The sequence below is a fragment of the Phacochoerus africanus genome, chromosome X, assembly GCF_016906955.1.
Source record: "Phacochoerus africanus isolate WHEZ1 chromosome X, ROS_Pafr_v1, whole genome shotgun sequence".
In the NCBI taxonomy this organism is placed as follows: domain Eukaryota; kingdom Metazoa; phylum Chordata; class Mammalia; order Artiodactyla; family Suidae; genus Phacochoerus; species Phacochoerus africanus.
In genome coordinates, this window is record NC_062560.1 from 18,856,847 (window position 1) to 18,876,655 (window position 19,809).

At 36.7% G+C, this 19,809-nt stretch overlaps 1 protein-coding gene across 7 annotated transcripts in view; it reads right to left on the reverse strand.

The window, feature by feature from the left end:
* Positions 1-19,809, reverse strand: part of RPS6KA3 (ribosomal protein S6 kinase A3) — a 118,814-nt gene that overhangs the window by 56,004 nt on the left and 43,001 nt on the right. For 6 of the 7 annotated variants that reach the window (XM_047765822.1, XM_047765815.1, XM_047765818.1 and 3 more), the window contains one exon: positions 572-688. In XM_047765822.1, coding sequence (XP_047621778.1) covers positions 572-688 — 117 coding nt within the window. Of the gene's footprint in view, positions 1-571; positions 689-9,007; positions 9,380-19,809 lie in introns of those variants that run through there. The other variant, XM_047765821.1, reaches the window with a different exon arrangement.

Consider the following 19,809-nt stretch of genomic DNA (forward strand, 5'->3'; position numbering starts at 1 on the left):
GCAATTTTGGCTGGTGGATTTGGGAAATATTTTGTGATATTAAAAACACACAGATATTACTGAATAGAATGCAACCCCTGCATTCACTTTGAAGCCAAGCTATAAGTCCCCCAAATTTCATACTTATAGTGGGAGCGCCCCACCCTGGTTCCTTAGGAGTACCCATTCACTTTCTGCTGGTATTAGGGATTCTCTGGAGGATTGAGATGCACTGGCATTGCAAGATCACCTTCTAATTCTACACAAAGACTCAGAAAGAGGCCAGTGTATCAAGGAAACATTTTGTGATTTTTAATCATTCAGGAAGTGCAATTAGGGAGATCATATAGTCTTGAAGATAAAACTAACATGAGGTGAAAACTGCCAATTTACAAAAGTTTGCAATGTACTTTTGAACGACTTTATTCATTTTCTCACAATTACTGACAGTGAGAAATGTAAAAACACAGAAAATACTGCTTTGTAGGGAGATCAGTAGTATTTCAAAAAATATTTCCGTTCCCCATTTGTATGAAATATATATGAATTACAGAAAAAACAACTTTTAAAAAAGCACACATTCATTACTTACCTTTCCAAATGATCCCTGCCCTAATACTTTTAAAAGTTCAAATTGGGAAGGATCCGCCTTTTCATGTCCTTCCTTTACATGATGTGTGATTGCAATTTCTTTGATACTGCCTTCTTCCTGTTGATGCAAATTTAAAGGGATAAAACAGAGTTAGAGCTACTTCCTCTGGCAATAATAAATTTGCAATACAAATTTAGTTTATCATATTAGAAATCCTCAAATTAATACACACAAATCAACTTTACTGGCGTGCCAAGTAAAAAGAGAACATATACCAAGCAAATATACTTTTAAGTGTCAGAGACAGAATATTAATAACAGTCAAGGACACTGGCCAGCTGAACCTCTACATAACATTACCACTGAGTATTTTCACGTCTTCACTCTTCCTATTGGAGATAATCAGAGTAAGTGGTTTAGCTGGGTAAGGGCAGAGTGTGTAAAGAAGTCTGAAAACAGATCAGAGTAATCTCTTGTGCTCTTACATGTGGTTGTATCAGGTAGAACCAATGCTGGTCTCAAAAAATCCTGGTTATTGGGGAGAGGGGCTGAAAAATATTCCAGGGTAACCATGTAGATATTTCTACCCTCAGCAAGGCCATTTGAACTGGCAGGCTGAAGTTCACTGTGTTTGAAATATCAAAGTTACTTTCTGTTTCAAGGACTACCTGAGATCTGAGAGGGGAGAAAGGGATAACTCTAAAACACAAAATCAAAAAAGATTTAACACTTGGATGGAGGATTAGATAGAAAAAAAACTGTTCAGTATGATGCAATAGTAGGAAGACTTGGGGTTAAGAGAAGGATACTTAAAGATGGTGGGTACTTTACTATATTATGAGAAGTGTCTGATGAGAAAAGCTGAAAATATATGTAAGTATATACAGAATTTCAATTACTTATTTACCCTGAGTCAACAAATCAAGTACACCTTATTTAATCAAAACACATATTATAAATCAGCCCAAAACTACAACAATAAAACAAAACTCAACAAGAAACATAAGCTTGTGAAAGACTATCTTTTTTTGCATATTTTTCTAGTGTATATATACTATCAGTAGGATCTAAATGTGTTACACAAACATAAGTAATTCATTATTTTTATTACCATTATATTCCATATAAATGTTTGAACTCAAATAACATCCTCTTGCACACTCAAAGAAGGCTGGCGATATAGGTAATTACAAAGATTTCTCAAAAATATATTCCTGGCTATCCTAATGTGGTAGCTTTTGAAAATAAGCAGTAAAAGGGAAAAAAGCTCTTCTAAGAGGACAAAAAAAGAAATCCAGGTCCATGATTTGACTCTGTAAGACAGAAGCTGTAGTTTGTAGAATGTTCTACCAGTGAGGCAGCTTAATAATCATTCTGGACTTTCTTGGAACTTTGGCAACAATAATAAAACAATCCCTTCATACTGATCCTGTGCAGCAGGCATTAGGGTAGAATCAAACATGAGCTGACTCCTTTCTGGGCATCTCTTCTCTCCAAATGAGATCAATGTACAAGAGTTTGAGAGTGACAGCTGTCCCTGGGAACATCAGGAACGAAAGAACGCAAATTATCAAAATCTTGAAAAAAAAAAAAAAAAAAAACAAAACCCATGGAAACTGTCAAAGAACAATGTATATGTGGGAGTAAGTAAGAAAGATTTAGATTAAAATCCAGCAAGTCTTTATTAAGCACGTAACATAGATGAAGCCTGGGTTACGTGCTTTTTCACCTTTTATGTTATATTTATGCTTCATGACAAATCTTCGACTACATATCAGTATTAGAGAGGGCTGATGATAACAGGGAGTAGAGTATACCCCAGAGCAAGCAAAACGATTTCAGAATTCTCTATGGTAATTCTTCCATTCACTGTTAGAAATTTGACAGATCATTTAAAGGTTAAATGCTTTGAATACACTAGAGTCTTAAGTTTAAAGAGATCAAGTAAAGATCACAAGCTAGGAACTGGCAGATTTAGGACTCAATTCCAGGTTTTCTAACAACTTCCAAAACAAGGATCTTAGCATTATACCATGCTGAGACTGTCACAGGGCTCTTGGTGGTTCTCCACCCAAGATCAATCACAGGAACATAGAGACTTCCCTGGTCTTAGTAAATGTTCTGTATCTCTTGGGTCAGTTCACTAAACTGATTACAGAAATGGTCTCTGAACTTTTGGTAGCACACCCTTATTAGCGAAAAACATGAGCATATACCCAGTATTTGTATACTTATTGGCTTGTAATTATATACATATACTTTCTGTATTATTATCTATATTATACATGGATGTCAAACTATAAAGAAGTTCTCCTCTTTCTTTTCTACACCCTAAAGTGCTGTCTCATCAAAATCTGAAGACTAGTGGATTATAGACTTGAACTCATGATGCCAAGTTCACTGGTTGGATTCTAGCATGTGTCAGTGAGCCTCCTGTGGGAACTACTGTTTAATAGCCTAACTGAAATCTAATGGCTATTTATGCCTTTATATCATGAGGTTGTGAAGAACTATACATTGTAATATGCTATATGTTTTTCTACTTTTCTTTCTTGGGTTAAGTGGGATGTGATTTATTAGGCTGCAACATTTTTTCATGTTATATTTCACAGCAAACACCTACCACAACTGTCTGTCACAAATAAAGATGCAACACAGGGAGGGAAGGATTACTGAATTATAACCATTTTGCATTTTGTTGTAGGTACACAGGAGCAAGCCTTACCCTTACAGTGTGAGCTACAATTAGGCCATGAATCAAAATAAAAAGCAGTTACTGTTCAAGAAAGATTTCATCTTTAATAACTACCATCTCTTTCCTTTCATGGTAAAAATCACTAAAAAAAAGTCTCTCTTTGATCCTTCATATGATACACCCATTAAAATATCCACTATATATCAAACATAATACTGGGAATACCTTTTGTTCTTTCTATTTCTAATAGTATCATCCAGGTACAATCCTTCACTACCTTTCCTGTAGAAAACTGAAACTAGCTTGGTCACTCATAATGTCCCTTTCCTCTACTGCCACTCCAATTCATCCTCCTGATAAATTCATTATCTGAAAGTAGGTAACTTCAGTTATATGACCAGACTGCTCAAAAACTCCTCTAAATTTCCCTAAATTAAATGCAATGCTTTACCCTGGCACTGGAGGCCCTCTACAATATGGAATCAACCTGCTTTTCCAGTATTATTTCCCAATATTCCCTTACCTTTTGTCAACTTGGGTTATTTCCTGTTCCCAAAATGTATTGTTTTTAAAATCAAAGTAATACATGCACATGGGTAACAAACAAATCAAATAGTGGCAAAATAGCTTATGTTGAAAAGCAAGTCTCTTCTCACCCCCATATCTAAGTTCTAAAAAAATTTAAGTCTCTCTATAGCTACTTTGATAATTTCTTAGAAATCATCTTCCTCCTAACTGTTCGATAATTATATTACTTTCATATAAACTTTATTTTTTCTATCAGTTTTAGACAGAATCCTAAGCCCTTACTTTGTAAAAGGTGGGTAAAGGTGCCCATTACATTCTTTCCCTCAAACTTCCCCCACCTGGTACTTGCTGTATTTTTACATTTTTATTAATATTAAGGCTATTAAGAAAATTAACATTCTCTCCTGTAACCACAATCAAATCATTTGTGCTCTCTCCACAACCTGATCCTAAAATCTGAAAGTCTGTATAAGCAGCCACGTTTTCATGGCAACCTATTGTTCAAACACAGGCTAGGAAGTATATTAAATATCCTTTCATATTGGCCCATAACTGACTTCTGGGACAATCCAAGGGGACTTTTTTATTTTTTTATTTTTTGCTAAAGGGGACTTTACATCTTAGCTTTTAACTATATTTTCCATTCTTCTGAGAACCCTCTCTTACCCCCCATCAGGACTGGTTGTTCTTTAGTCTTTGCTGCACAGCTATTACCTTGGGATACATCTTCAGTGCTTTCCTGGTTGAATCCCTTATTTTCAGTTTCCTACATTATCTCTCTTTCTTAGATTACTCCCTGTAACTTCCTAAGAAAAGTGATGTGGAAGAAAACTTTCTGCATCTCACACATCTGAAAATGTCTCTATTTTGTCTTCACATTTGTATAGTTTGGCATGCTACCAAATTCTACAATAAAAACAATCTTGCCCAAGAATGTTGGCGCCATTCGTCCACTGCCTTCTAGCAGTCAGTGCTGCTGATGAACTGGATGATGCTAGTCTGATACAAACTTTTTTGGTATGTGACCTGGTTTTTGCTCATGGCATCTTTTTTAGGATTTTTCTCTGTCCTTGTACTTTTGAAATTCTACACTGAGATAAATATGGGTCTCCTTTTCTTCAGAATGCTAGATGCTTGGTGAACCTTTATAATCTTAAGACAAATTCTTTACCTCTGGGAGTATTTTAACATTTCTTTGATAATTTCCTCCCATCCACACTTCAGGGTTTCTCTTTTTGCAACAACTCTGTTAGTTGGATATTGTATGTCTGTAATTGAATTCGTTTTTTTTTTTCTTTCTTTCTTTTTGTCCTTCTCAGGGCCTCACCGGCGGCACATGGACGTTCCCAGGCTAGGGGCCGAATTGGAGCTGTAGCTGCTGGCCTACACCACAGCCACAGCAACACAGGATCCGACTGCACCTGTGACCTACACAACAGTTCACGGCAACGACGAATCCTTAACCCAATGAGTGAGGCCAGGGATCAAACCTGCATCCTCATGGATGCTAGTAGGGTTCATTAACTGCTGAGCCACAACAGAAACTCCTGGAATTGAATTCTTATCCTTTTTTCCATTTTCTGTCTCTTTTCTGAGAGACATCCTTATTTTCCTCCCCTAATACTAATTTTTTTGTTCTGACAAATCTTACTTTAAAACAAAATTTCAAGTGCTTCTTTTCTCAATGTTTCTTTTTTTAAACAGCACCTTCCCTCATTCCCTTACCATCTTCCCATACCTCAAAATGGATGCAATCATTTCAAATCTCTTTGAAGATATTAACCAGAATTTTAAAAATATTTTTCTAGGAGTTCTGGTCGTGGCACAGTGGTTAACAAATCCAACTAGGAATCATGAGTTTGCAGGTTTGATCCCTGGCCTCCCTCAGTGGGGTTAAGGATCCAACCTTGCCGTGAGCCGTGGTGTAGATTGCAGACACAGCTCGGATCCCACGTTGCTGTGGCTCTGGTGTAGGCTGGCGGCTACAGCTCCTATTAGACCCCTAGCCTGGGAACCTCCATATGCCGTGGGAATGGCCACAGAAAAGGCAAAAAAGAAAAAAAAATCTTTTTCTAAGTTGGGATGCAAAAAAAATGTTCTTGGGAGTGGAGAGAAAAGATAAAAGCCACTGTTCTATCCCCAACAAATTTTTCTGTTACTTCTAAGTTTAAATTTTTACTAATCATACCAGCAAAACATTTTCTATCTACTTTTCAATGGGATCGTCTAGCTCATACCTAGAATTCAATGAGATGGATGCAGAGAGGAATATCAAATTTCTGAAGCCACTGATTACTAAGGACAGACCGATATTTGCATGTGACAAACCTATCTTAAGTCCCTAAATCATCTGCTACTGAAATAAATCTGTCATATGAAAACAGAGAACTATAGTTCGATAGTTTGTCAAATTGTGTTTTTGCCTATGAGTACAGAGTGAAGCAGCTATAGTTTTAAGGAAAGAGAATTTTATCAACGAAGTAGAGCAGAGATGGAAGTTATATCCATTATAATTAGTCTGTGAGGCTCACACTGTTACATTTTCCGGCATAAGTGTACTTTAAATGATAGATGGATTCCTGCCTATTCATTATCACTAAAAACTTATGTTGTGGATTTTAAAAAATTATAGTAAAATCCAAAATTTTATTTTTACAAAGTCTACATTTATTTGACAAGTAAAGAACTACTTGTAAGCAAAACTGTGAGGCTGGCAGCTGGTCCACATCACAACCCTGTATCATTCATCTACACTCCCAGTACTTTCAGACATTTGCCACTCCAGCCCAGGTGTTCAACACTCTCAAGGTATGAATGGGAATTCATTTGTTCATTCATTTAGACAGTCATTTATTGAACACCTAATACATGCCAAGCACTCTTCTAGTTGTCTGAGATACACAATAAATGAAATAGGCCAAAATCTCTGCTGTTTTGGGAGAGATACAATAATAATAATAATGAGAAGAAGAAGAAGAAAGTTCATGTTAGAATATGATAAATACCATGTGAAAAAAAGATACTAATTTGGATAGGAGAGATCAGAAGTGCATGGATGGAAAGGAGGGCTTAGGATTTTAAATAAAAGCATCAGGGTAGGCTTTACTGAAAAGGTACTATTTCCCGAAAGAAGTGAGGGAGTCAACCATCTGGGGAAAAAGTACCCCAGGGAAATGGACAAACCACTGCAAAGGCCAGTGTGGAGCACACATGGAGATAAGTGTTTGGATTAGAGTGTAGGATGGAAAGGAAGAAAAGAAAAGGTTCAACAGGGGACTAAAACTTGGGTGGCTCTTTGTGCTTTTGCATCCTCGATTGCCTGACCCTGATGGAAGTGTTTCTGATCTGTGACAAAGGTTCTTTCCTTTCTTGTCAGAAGGCAATTTGGATTATGGGCCAGATACTGTGCTAGGTATTAGCAACACTAAGATACAGAAGAGTATCCACCTACCAGCAATTTACCTAGGCTTTCAAAGATTACTATTGGATAAATACCTCTTGAGATATGACCCTGATAGGTAAAACCAATTCAGCTCAGTTTTAAAAATCTATAATTTTAGGAATTTGTAAAGAGTATAATTTTAGACATCAGAGAAAAATGGCAGAAGAAAATTCATGGACAAGTCGATCTTTTGGTGTTCCCATAGTCAGAGAAAGCCACCTTGTTTGTTTCCCAGGATCAGCAAAAAGTACGTAGTTTCCCTCTTAAATGGTCTCTGAGGTTCACCCTTTTAATGGGAAAAAACTAAACATTTCCCTCTTAAGTTGAAAGGGAAAAAAATAAATTTTGTTCTTAAAAAGCTTCTAAAAACGGTGAAAGGAAAGGAACTGAAATCGATGTTACCTACTTGAGTTATATAAAACCCAATATTGTAACATGAAAACATCTAGAAAACAAACTGGGTGACATTAACTGATTTTAAAGAATGATTCAACTGTTGGCACTATGCCCTGCCTTGTATACATAATTTCCTTTTTCCTCCCCTCCCTTGAGTCAGGAAGTGTGTTCTTAAGGCATTGGTATTTTTTAAATTGTTTTGAATGTCAGAAAATATTGTTGAAGCTTGAAATAAAATGTTTAAATATTCCTTAGCAAAAGCCAATAAATAATTATTTTCTAATCATGGATATATAACCATTTTTTGCTCTATCGTTAAAAAAGACCTAACGAACGAAAAGGGTATACTGTATTTACCTCTAAAATATAATCCAAAATTAAATAAAGCACTGCTCTCTATATAGATATCTACAGTTCCATAATGTAGTTTTTTTTTAATTTTAAAAAAGATATGTTAGTTTTTTTAGATGATCAAGATGCATAAAAATTATTTGGCTGTGACACATAATTAAACTGGTTGTTCGAGCTGTAGTGAGAAACCACATTTTAATTTATTCTAGACTACAATTTGACCAAATCCAATTTACGTGATTGCTAATGGATGATAAATATGCCCAGCATTTTTCATTCAACCAAATTCTTTAAGAGAGTACGCTAGCCTAGCTAAGCCAGCTTCTTAAATCTACATTTGATAAAACAGCATTGCCAGTTCTCCAGGCTAACATTCTCAACAACTGCTGCAAAGAACAGTTTTTTCCCAACTGGGAATCATGATCGACAACTTTAAATCTCTTTAAAGAATAACAGTTGATTTTGGCAAGATTTTTAGATTAAACACAATGTAAATTATCGTTCAGTAAGCACATTTTAACAAAGTAATGCTTTGAAAACTATACCTACTTTAATATTAACTTGCTTGAAGTTAAATATAACTGATTAAAACCTTCAAATTTTTAAAAGAACCAATTTCAACAAAAATCTGATTTTAAGTTCTTGACTGTTTAAAATAATATATTCCCCAAAATACTGCTTACATTATTATTACACAGCAATCCTCTAAATATTAGTAAGTTAGCAATTTTGTTCACGCTGAGTTACACCCATGTGTTTTATTATACAAAATTACAAACATTAGAAAGATAAAAACTACTTTAGCACTAAGAAGCTAATGTAAAAATAGGTTTACAAAATATACAGAGTTGAGATGTATAATATACATATAGTAAACAAACACTGCCCTTTAAATATTCCCTAGGAACTGGTTTTGAATTCTGAAAAGCTAAAAGAATGTATAAAATGAAATTATTTAATTAGTATAATTATACCTAGCTCCAACCAAAATATTTTAGTCTTTAAGAAGTTGAACAAAGCTTACCTGTATAGAGCGAACACGAAAAGACAAAAATTTAAACATGGCTACGAAACCATGACGGTGATAAAAGAATCTGACGGTAAAACTTAAGTTAGAAAGGGAAGGCCAAGCCCCTGCAAAGTTTTTCCCTACCAGCTGTTCCGGTGATTAGAAAATTTCCTGTCAGGCGGGTCCTGAATGCTAGAAAAAGAGGCCTGACAATTTTCCTGTGGTAAAAGAAAGGAGAAACGTAATGACGAGGGCACTAATGTAGCTGATAGGTAGGGAGGCCAGAACAGGAAACCAAAACAGATTTGCTGATAGCAAAATCCTGTTGAAATGTTCTTTACTCCTGGTTCCCAGAAATCCAGACAATTTTCACGACTAGTGAAATGAACATAATTTTATTTCCAGAATCCTGAGAAATGCCGGTTTTTCTTAACTATATGACACTTTAAAAGCAACTGAAACTAGTCAGCACTATTAAAATAATAAAAGTCATGGATACACATGTGAAATTTTACCCTTTGTAATGTTTATACACACTCCAAAGGATAGTTTCAAGACTATTTTAAGGTTATGTCTATATATAGACATGTCATGGGTGTTCCCTGTCAACGAGGAAGAGTTTTCTAACTATGAGAAGAAAATGACCCATATGCAAAAACCTTTTTGAGTTTGATGTAAGGACAAATTCTTCCGGTATTAAATGAAAGTAAATTAAATTTAAATTCACACTGGTTATAAACATCAATTATCAACCAGGATAAAAACATCAAGATTCATAGCTAAAACTCACATTCTTAGCTGATAAAATCTACATTTAAAAAAAAAGTCCACTCCCTCAGTTATTAGTGAGCAGAAGGAACATTTACTGATGAAGTCAACCTGTAAAAGAAGGAGAGGGTCAACCTACCAGACAATCCCTTACTCCATTTCATCCTCTAATAGCTTTCACAAGTTCTTTTAAGATATTTTTGTTTTGGAAGCTATTTTTTATCTTTTTTTTTGTCTTTTTTGTTGTTGTTATTGTTGTTGTTGTTGCTATTTCTTGGGCCGCTCCCGCGGCATATGGAGGTTCCCAGGCTAGGGGTCGAATCGGAGCTGGAGCCACCGGCCTACGCCACAGCCACAGCAACGCGGGATCCAAGCCGCGTCTGCAACCTACACCACAGCTCACGGCAACGCCGGATCCTTAACCCACTGAGCAAGGGCAGGGACCGAACCCGCAACCTCATGGTTCCTAGTCGGATTCGTTAACCACTGCGCCACGACGGGAACTCCTGGAAGCTATTTTTTAAAGCATGCCAATATTCAGAACATGATCACTGACCTCACAGCATTTAAACAAAACCAAAGGACAGAAGCATGAAGCGCTATGGGAAAATACCTAATGTACACTTAATCTATGCAGAACCAATAAAAACCTCAAACGTGAAGCTACATAGCCTATATGAATTCAATAAAATCACTGAATTTGCAAAACCTGAAGAATCTCTCGAAATCACCAAGCATGCTCCAGGCTTAAAGGACTATGGTCAACGTAGGCACATATCTGGTAATAGAGCTATCTATCATGGGAGCTCAGTGCTGCTGTCCTGTAATGAGCAAACATTAGAGGGCCCATTAGGTGCTACAAGCACCATGTGAAAGGTCAGAGCTCTTCCTGTTAGATCAAATTTTTATGGCAATGTTTTATAAATGTTACTGCTAGATCAAATTTTTATGACAGTGTTCTATAAATGACCTAATGTAAGCTGAAGAGTAAAAAAAACTGCTCAATTTAAAAAAATTATTCTATGTAACCAAGTACATCAGAATCAACCAGGACTCAAATAAATATCCCAGATAAAACTTTCAATTCTTCTCAGGAAACTGTGCATATTTCTTGATTAAAAGTGTGTGCCTAGGGAGTTCCATCATGGCTCATAGTTTAAGAGAGTCAGAGTGCCCATCATGGCTCAGTGGTAACAAATCTGACTAGTATCTATGAGGACGTGGGTTCGATCCCTGGCCTTGCTCAGTGGGTTAAGGATCTGGCATTGCCATGAGCTATAGTGTAGGTCAGACGCAGCTAGGATTCTGCATTGCTGTGGCTGTGGTGTAGACCGGCAGCTACAGTTCCGATTTGACCCCTAGCCTGGGAACCTCCATATGCCATGGGTGCCGGCCCCAAAAAGCAAAAAAAAAAAGTGTGCCTAAATTTTTCAGCAAGGAAAGCATTAAGGAAGTTTTCCATTGCCACATGAACCTGCTCATCTCCCAAAAGGAATTACTTAAGGCTCCTTATAAGACTGCAAAAGGGCAGCAAGCCTAGGACAATCACCCAACACAGAACTGCCATCTGAACATGAGGTGCTTCTTAAGAATGTCAAGAAGAGGCAAACATCATGGTTACTGCTCAACCAATTAAGGTGTACAAAACAAAACAGGAGTATCTCTGTACAGAGCCATCATCAACTTTACTCAAGTAATACTTAAGAACAGGAGCAACCAAATAACCTTTTTTGAATTTAAAGGATGAGTCTAAATTGGGTTTAATGACTAAGTGATGCTCAAGTTAGCAATCCACATTGTTCTTTTTAATATTACCACCAAAAAATGAAGCAATATTTCAGATAGCAAAACTAAGTCTCCCTGATTTGAAATACCTTAATTAAAATAGCATGGTACTGCTGTATAAAAGATAAGCAGAGTGACAGAAAAGAATAAATGTGAAAGCTGAAAGCATTTCCACTAGGATTAGGAAGAAGACAAGGATGTCCACTCACACCACTCTTATCAACATAGTTTTCGAAGTCCTACTGTTGGCAATCAGAGAAGCAAAAAAAAAAAAAAAAAAGGAACCCAAATTGGAAAAGAAGAAGTAAATGTGTCACTGTTTGAAGACAACATCAAAGTCCTAAAGATGTTATCTGAAAACTGTGAGAGCTCATCAATGAATTGGGTAAAGCTGCAGAATACAAAATTAATACAAAGAAATCCCTTGCATTCCTATACATTGACAATGAAAGATCAGCAAGAGAAATTGGGGAAACAATCTGATTTACCACTGCATCAAAAAGAATAAAATACCTAGGAATAAACCTATCTAAAGAGACAAAAGACTCATACTCTGAAAATTATAAGATGCTGGTGAAAGAAATCAAAGATGACGCAAACAGGTGGAAAGATATATCATGCTCTCCTGGATTGGAAGAATCAATATTCTCAAAATGACTGTACTACTCAAGGCAATCTACAGATTCAATGCAATCCCTATCAAGTTACCAATGATATTTTTCACACAGCTAGAACAAAAGATATTAAAATTTGTATGGAAACACAAAAGACCCCAGATAGCCAAAGCAATCTTGAGGAAAAAAAAATGGAGCTGGAGGAATCAGGCTTCCTGACTTTATACTACAAAGCTACAGTCATCAAAACAATATGGTACTGGCACAAAAACAGAAATATAGATCAGCAGAACAGGCTAGAAAGCCCAGAAATAAACCCAAGCACTTATGGTCAACTAATCTATGACAAAGGATGCAAGAATATACAATGAAGAAAAGACAGTCTCTTCAATAAGTGGTGCTGGGAAAACTGGACAGCTACATGTAAAAGAATGAAATCAGAGCATTCCCTAACAACATTCACAAAAATAAACTCAAAATGGATCAAGGACCACAAGGCCTGATACTCTAAAACTCTTAGAGGAAAACATAGGAGAACACTCTTTGACATAAATCACAGCGATATCTTGTTTGATCCGCCTCCTGGAATAATGAAAATAAAAAAAAAAAATAAACCAATAGGACCTAATTAAACTTAAAAGCTTTTGCCCAGCAAAGGAAACCATTTTTTTTTTTTAAAGACAACTCATAGAATGGGAGAAATCCTTCGCAAACAGAGCAACCAACTACAGATTAATCTCAAAAACGTACCAACATCTCATGCGGCTTTATATCAAAAAAACATACAATCCAATCAAAAAATGGGCAGAAAATCTAAAAAGACATTTCTCCAAAGACATACAGATGGCCAAAAACATATGAAAATATGCTTGACATCACTAATTATTAGAGAAATGCAAATCAAAGCTAAAATGAGGTATTACCTCACACCAGTCAGAATGGCCATCATCAAAAAGTCTACAAACAATAAATGCTAGAGAGGATGTAGAGAAAAGGGAACCCTCCTAAGCTAGTGGTGGGAATGTAAATTGGTGCAACCACTATGGAGGACAGTATAAATGTTCCTTTAAAAACTAAATATAGAACTGGAGTTCCCATCATGGCACAGTGGTTAACGAATCTGACTAGGAACCATGAGGTTGCAGGTTCGATCCCTGACCTCACTGAGTGGGTTAAGGTTCTGGCTTTGCTGTGAGCTGTGGTGTAGGTTGCAGATGCAGCTCAGATCCTGAGTTGCTGTGGCTCTGGCGTAGGCCGGTGGCTACAGCTCCGATTCGACCCCTAGCCTGGGAACCTCCATATGCTGTGAAAGCGGCCGAAGAAATGGCAAAAAGACAAAAACAAAACAAAACAAAACAAAACAAAACCTAAAACTAAATATAGAACTACCATATGATCCAGCAACTGCACTCTGCACATATATCCAGAGAAAACCATAATTTGAAAAGATACATGCACCCCAATGTTCACTGCAGTGCTATTTACAACAGCCAAGACATGGAAGCAACCTAAATGTCTATCAACGGAGGAATGGATAAAGATGTGGTATATGCTACATGATATACATATATTTAAGTATAATTAAAACTAATCATAAAATTGTTTAAAAGAAACCCATGTATATATAATGGAATATTACTCAGACGTAAAAAAGAATGAAATAATGCCATTTGCAGCAACATGGGTGGACCTAGAGACTATCATAAAGTGAGGTCAAAGACAAATATCATATGAGATCACTAATATGTGAAGTCTAATAAAAACTGATACAGGATGGGGGGATGTGCTGGGGGTTTGGGATGGAAATGCTGTGATGATCATTGTACAACTATAAATGTATTACATTGAGTAATAAAAAAATTAAAAAAGAATGCATTAAAAAAAACTGATACAAAGGAACTTACTTATAAGTCAGAAACAAATTCACAGATTTCATAAGCGATCTTATTGTTACCAAAGGGGAAACCATGAGGGGGAGGGAGGAATTGTGAGGATGGGAATAACATACACACACTATTATACAAAATAGATGATTAACAAGAATTTACTGTATAGTTCAGTAGGTTCTGATATATATACTTAACCAATTTCACACACACACACACACATATAAAATACCAATTCACTTGGCTATACACCTGAAAGTAAAACACTGTAAGTGAATTACACTCCAATAAAATTAAAAAAAAGAATAAATGTGACATGACATCTGAGGGAGATGTTAGGACATGTGGCTACCTGTTCAGAAAATGCAGAAGCTATAGAGGAAAATACTGATGTACATTTGATTATAAATTTCAAAAAATCCTTTACATCAAAAGGTACCATAGAGTTTCAAGACTCTATGATTAGAATCCCTTATAATCGTGTTACACACTCATCACTGAGCAATTGTTTTACTTGATTGTGTAGCTATCTCCTAACCAGAATGAAAGCTCTTAAGGCCCTTCAGTACATTGCTTATGCCATTTAATAGTGTTTAAGCACATCCCATTGCCTCTACCAGATTAATCTCCAGAACAGGCACCATACTTATATTTGTATCCTCAAAGCAAACAGTGCACAGGAAGAACTCAAATAATGGCTACCCAATTAAGTATCATATACTGAAATTTGAAGTATACACTACTTGTATGGTTGTGTCCATAAAACTAGATAGTATTTTGATAATTTTCCTCCTCTTTTAACTATCTTTAAATTTATCTTATTAAATTTCCGGCTAGTTTTTCATTTTTTCATCTTACTGGTTTTATCAGTTCCCGTCGTGGCACAGTGGAAACAAATCCGACGAGTATTCATGAGGATGTGGGTTTAATCCCTGGCCTTGCTCAGAAGGGGCAATGGGATCTGGCATGGCCATGAGCTGTGGTGCAGGGTCACAGACGTGGCTTGGATCTCATGTTGCTGTGGCTGTGGCGTAGCTGGCAGCTGTAGCTCCAATTGGACCCCTAGCCTGGGAACTACCATAAATGCGGCCCTAAAAAGCAAAATAAATAAATACATAAACAACTCTTACTATAAAAATTATCCATGTCCAGTATAGAAAACTTAATAAACAAAAAGAAGGGGGAAAAACAGGGGAAAAATTCACTATTTTGGCTCTTTCCAGTCTTTTTCTGTATATGTACATGTACACAGTTGGACCATACTACACATATATCACTTTTTTTTTCTGTAAAAGGCCAGAAAGTAAATGTTTTTGGCTTTGCAGGCCTTATTGGTCTCTTTCAGTACTGCCATTACAGCAGGAAGGTGAATGGATAAAGTTGTGTTCCAATTAAACTTCATTTACAAAAATAGGGTATAGGCCTTGGGTATAGTTTGCTGACCTTTGTTCTCTATCATTAAGTCATCTTCTATACACTACTGATGACTACAGAGGATGCTACTATACAAATCCCCTATTCGTGGGTATTTGATCGTCTATATTGTTGGGATGTCCCCATTCTTTGTGCACATTCACAATGCACTAGAAATACTTTCTGGAGTTCCCGTCGTGGCGCAGTGGTTGACGAATCCGACTAGGAACCATGAGGTTGCGGGTTCGGTCCCTGCCCTTGCTCAGTGGGTTAACGATCCGGCGTTGCCATGAGCTGTGGTGTAGGTTGCAGATGCGGCTCGGATCCAGAGTTGCTGTGGCTCTGGCGTAGGCTGGTGGTTACAGCTCCGATTCAACCCCTAGCCTGGGAACCTCCATATGCTGCGGGAGCGGCCCAAGAAATAGCAACAACAACAACAACAACAACAACAACAAAAGAAATACTTTCTAAAAATGGCACTGTATTTCTAGAAGTAGAGTATGCAAGCACTTTAAAGTTTCTTGATCCTCACTTATTTGCCAAGTTGTCCTCCAAGAAGAACCTAAATAATAATGAGGGAACAACACCAAGACCTCAGGCAGGAGCAAACTACTGCCAGACAGGGCCAGTCATGGGCTAAATCTGGTCCTGTTCATCTCTATTTACGTAAGAGCTCCTGCTGGTTTTACTCTACTGTGGCTACTGCTGACTTGAGTAGCTGCTACAGTAAACTCACTGGTCACAAAGCCTACAATATTTACTGCCCAGCCCTTTTATATACAAAGTTTGTTGACTCATGGTCTTGAGCCCTCAAATAGAATGCAAAAATGCAAAACCCTGAGATTAGGAATCAGCTTAATGAATTCAAAACACAAAGGAAAGACCTTGGTGGCTAGAATGTGGTGAACACCAAGGATGATACCGGGAACAATTAGGACACATATTGAGCACATATTGAGTATTTTCAGAGATCAGCTTTCATATCTTGATCACTAAATGGAAAGATTGTTCAGAAGTACACAGTCCCTTACCCTACACAAGTTAAAGATGTCATGCTAATATCAATCAAAATGACTGGAAAACATTTTAAAAGACAATTTAGTGTACACTGACATGTAAAAAACACAAATGAATTCATAGTGAACATTTCTATAAGGAGAACATTCATCTCAAAAAAGAATGATAAAATTCATGTTGAATATACGCTTGAACTAGGATATTATGAAAAAAAGAAACACTTTATGAAACCCAATTTCTTCTTCTTCTTTTTTTTTTTTTGCTTTTTAGGGCTGCACCTGTGGCATATGGAGGTTCCCAAGGTAGGGGTCAAATTAGAGCTGTAGGCTGGGGCCTACGCCACAGCCACAGCAATGCCAGATCCTTAACCCACTGAGTGAGACCAGGGCTCAAACCTGCATCCTCATGGATACTAGTGGGATTCATTACCATTGAGCCATGATGGGAACTCCGAGGCCCAATTTCTAAAGCTATCAGGATAATATGAAGTAGCTGTCTATTTGATAATCTGGTTTCTTTCCTATCTCAATTTTTTTTGGTCTTTTTAGGGCTGTACCCATGGCACATGGAGGTTCCCAGGCTAGGGGTCTAATAGGAGCTGTTGCTGCCGGCCTATGCCAGAGCCACAGCAATGCCAGATCCGAGCCGTGTTTGTGAGCTACACCACAGCTCACAGCAATGCTGCATCCTTAACCCCACTGAGTGAGGCCAGGGATGGAACCCTGCAACCTAAAGGTGCCTAGTCGGAATGGTTTCTGCTGCACCACGAAGAGAACTCCCTTATCTCAATATTTAAAAGAGAATTCCTTAAGTGTCAAGCCATATTAAGTAGTGCCTCACAGACTATCAAGAAGTTTGGATTTGATTTCAAATGGGAAGCCAACTTTCCTCATTTTAGGCAGCAGAATTAATACCAGTCCTCAAAACCTGTAAGTCTTTTTCCTTTTTCCTTTCTCTTATCTTCATTATCTACTTTCCTTCTCTTCCTATTTAATCCATCAACAAATTCCACTTGTCTCTGAAATAAACCTCAAATCTGTCTATTTCTATTTCTTCTACCACTGTCAGTACAAACCATTATCATATAGTGCCATCTAACTGGTTTTCCCCCTTCTAAACTTTTCCTGTATAGTCCTTTCTCTTCACGGCAGCCAGAATAACTTTAAAACATTAATCGGACCAGGTCGTACCCTACCTCATACTCTTTAATTGCTTCCCATCCCAGAATAAATCCCAAATTTCTCATATGGAGCATAGAGCTACCGTGATCTTGAGAAAAGACTCAGTAAATCATTTAAATATAATGTCAGTGTTTGGTTTTGAACTTATTTTAATCATGTTAATGTCAGACTACTTCCTCTACTAAAAGAGGAATATTTAATTTTATAAAATGTCTTTTTATTATCTACTAATGTAATAAACTTAGTCTTTCTCCTTTGACCTACCAATTTGATAACTTAAATCAATAAATGTCCTAATATGTATTTCTGGGAAAATTCCATTGTTTTAATAGAAGTCTGCATTTGATTTGTAAATTTTTAAAAGCATTTTTGCATCTGCATTCACAAATGAAATTGGCACACTTTCCTTCTATGTGTTAACTTTCACTTTCAGGGCTAGGCTATGCTAACTTTACAAAACTGACTAAAGGCAATGCAATTTTCTTCTATGCTTTCACATATTTTAAAGACCATATGCATGATCTATTTCTTGAGGTTTCAAAGTTTTTCCTACTAGGGCCTTGCACTGTAGTGAGGGCATGTGGCAGTACGCATACTTTAATAACTTAAATTTTTCCCTTGCTATTGGTAAAGTCATAGGTTTTCTATTCCTTCCTAAACTGTATCATTTAGATTTTCTTAGAAAACCACTTTTTTCAGCAAGACTTTCATATTAGCATAGAGTTATACTTAATATACTATCATGTTTTTAAAATCACATTTATGGAAAATTTCAATTATATCTAAAAGTAGACAGAATAGTGGAACAAATCCTCATGAACCCAGCACTGATCTATAATAATTATCAACTCTTGGCCAATCTTGTTTCATATATTTATTTCCCCCACTCTCATAATAATTTTGAAGCAAATCCCAGATATTATATCATTTCACCTGTAAATATTTCAGTTGTTATACCATGTTTTAATCTCCTTCCTATCTATGGGCATACCCTATTTTGCCTTTCTAATGTTGTGTGTTTGCTTTTGTTTTTATTTTCCCTGTCCTCGAATTCACTGATTTTGGAATTTGTATTTAAATCCTTTCTCTTGCTTTTTATAGGTTTACTTGGTAGTTTTTTTCTAGTTTCCTTCACTGAATCCTTTGTTCCTTTATTTATAAATGAATTCTCATTTATCAATAAATTCCTTTCAATATAGTGTATAATTCTAACAATATCATTTAAGATACTACTATACGCTAAGACCCATGCTTTATAAGAAATTATTTGAGTTAATTCTCACCACAGTAAGAATTATTATCCACACTATAGATGAAGAGGCTAAGACATAGAGAGAAGTTAAGGGATCTGCTACGCAAGTTCACAGTTTGGAAATGGGAATGGCTGTGAGGCTGATGGGAGCATAGCCAGGCAATACTATCTGGGGAAGGAGCCAGTGGCTGATTTAGGTCAGAAACCAGGGTACTAAACCCTTAGATGAGACCCTGAAGGAAGACAGCTCAGTAGAGGGTACATGGCAGAGTTCCTGAACATTTTTTCTACACCATACATTATATTTGTCTGACAAGACCTGAACCTTGGTCAAACCCAGTTAGGAGTCATCTTCATGACTTCATGACAGATGAATCCCACTGGAGAAAAATGAACTGCTATGATAAAAACTTAAAATTAACCTGCTCTTAACTAATTCCTCTGGATACAACTGCTTTTGGTATAAATCAATTTTTCAGACACTAAAGGGTTTAATATCTAAGGATTTACATTTAAGTATTTGAGAATTATTCTGTAGTACACATGCATCAGCAGATAATGTCCTATAGTGCTAAGGTTCTAAGATTTTAGAGATAGGAAATAAGTTTCATGATCATCAACTTGAATCAAATGGTAGTGAATTCCTAGAGCACTGAGAGGGGTTGCTTCTAAGGCTCTACGTCAATGGAAAGCACGCTACCTTCCACTCACAGTATCTCCCCTGACCATAAAAAAGAGAGGGCAAGGGGGCAGCACTACCACTGTCCCAGGCTGAAATCTTGCAGTAAGCAGCAATATAGCCTAGGGGGTATTGCTGGTCTCCCTATTCACACAGATTTTTCCTGCTTAGCCTGGAGTTCTTTAGTCATGTTTATCTAAAATGGTTAAATTAAGTACAGAG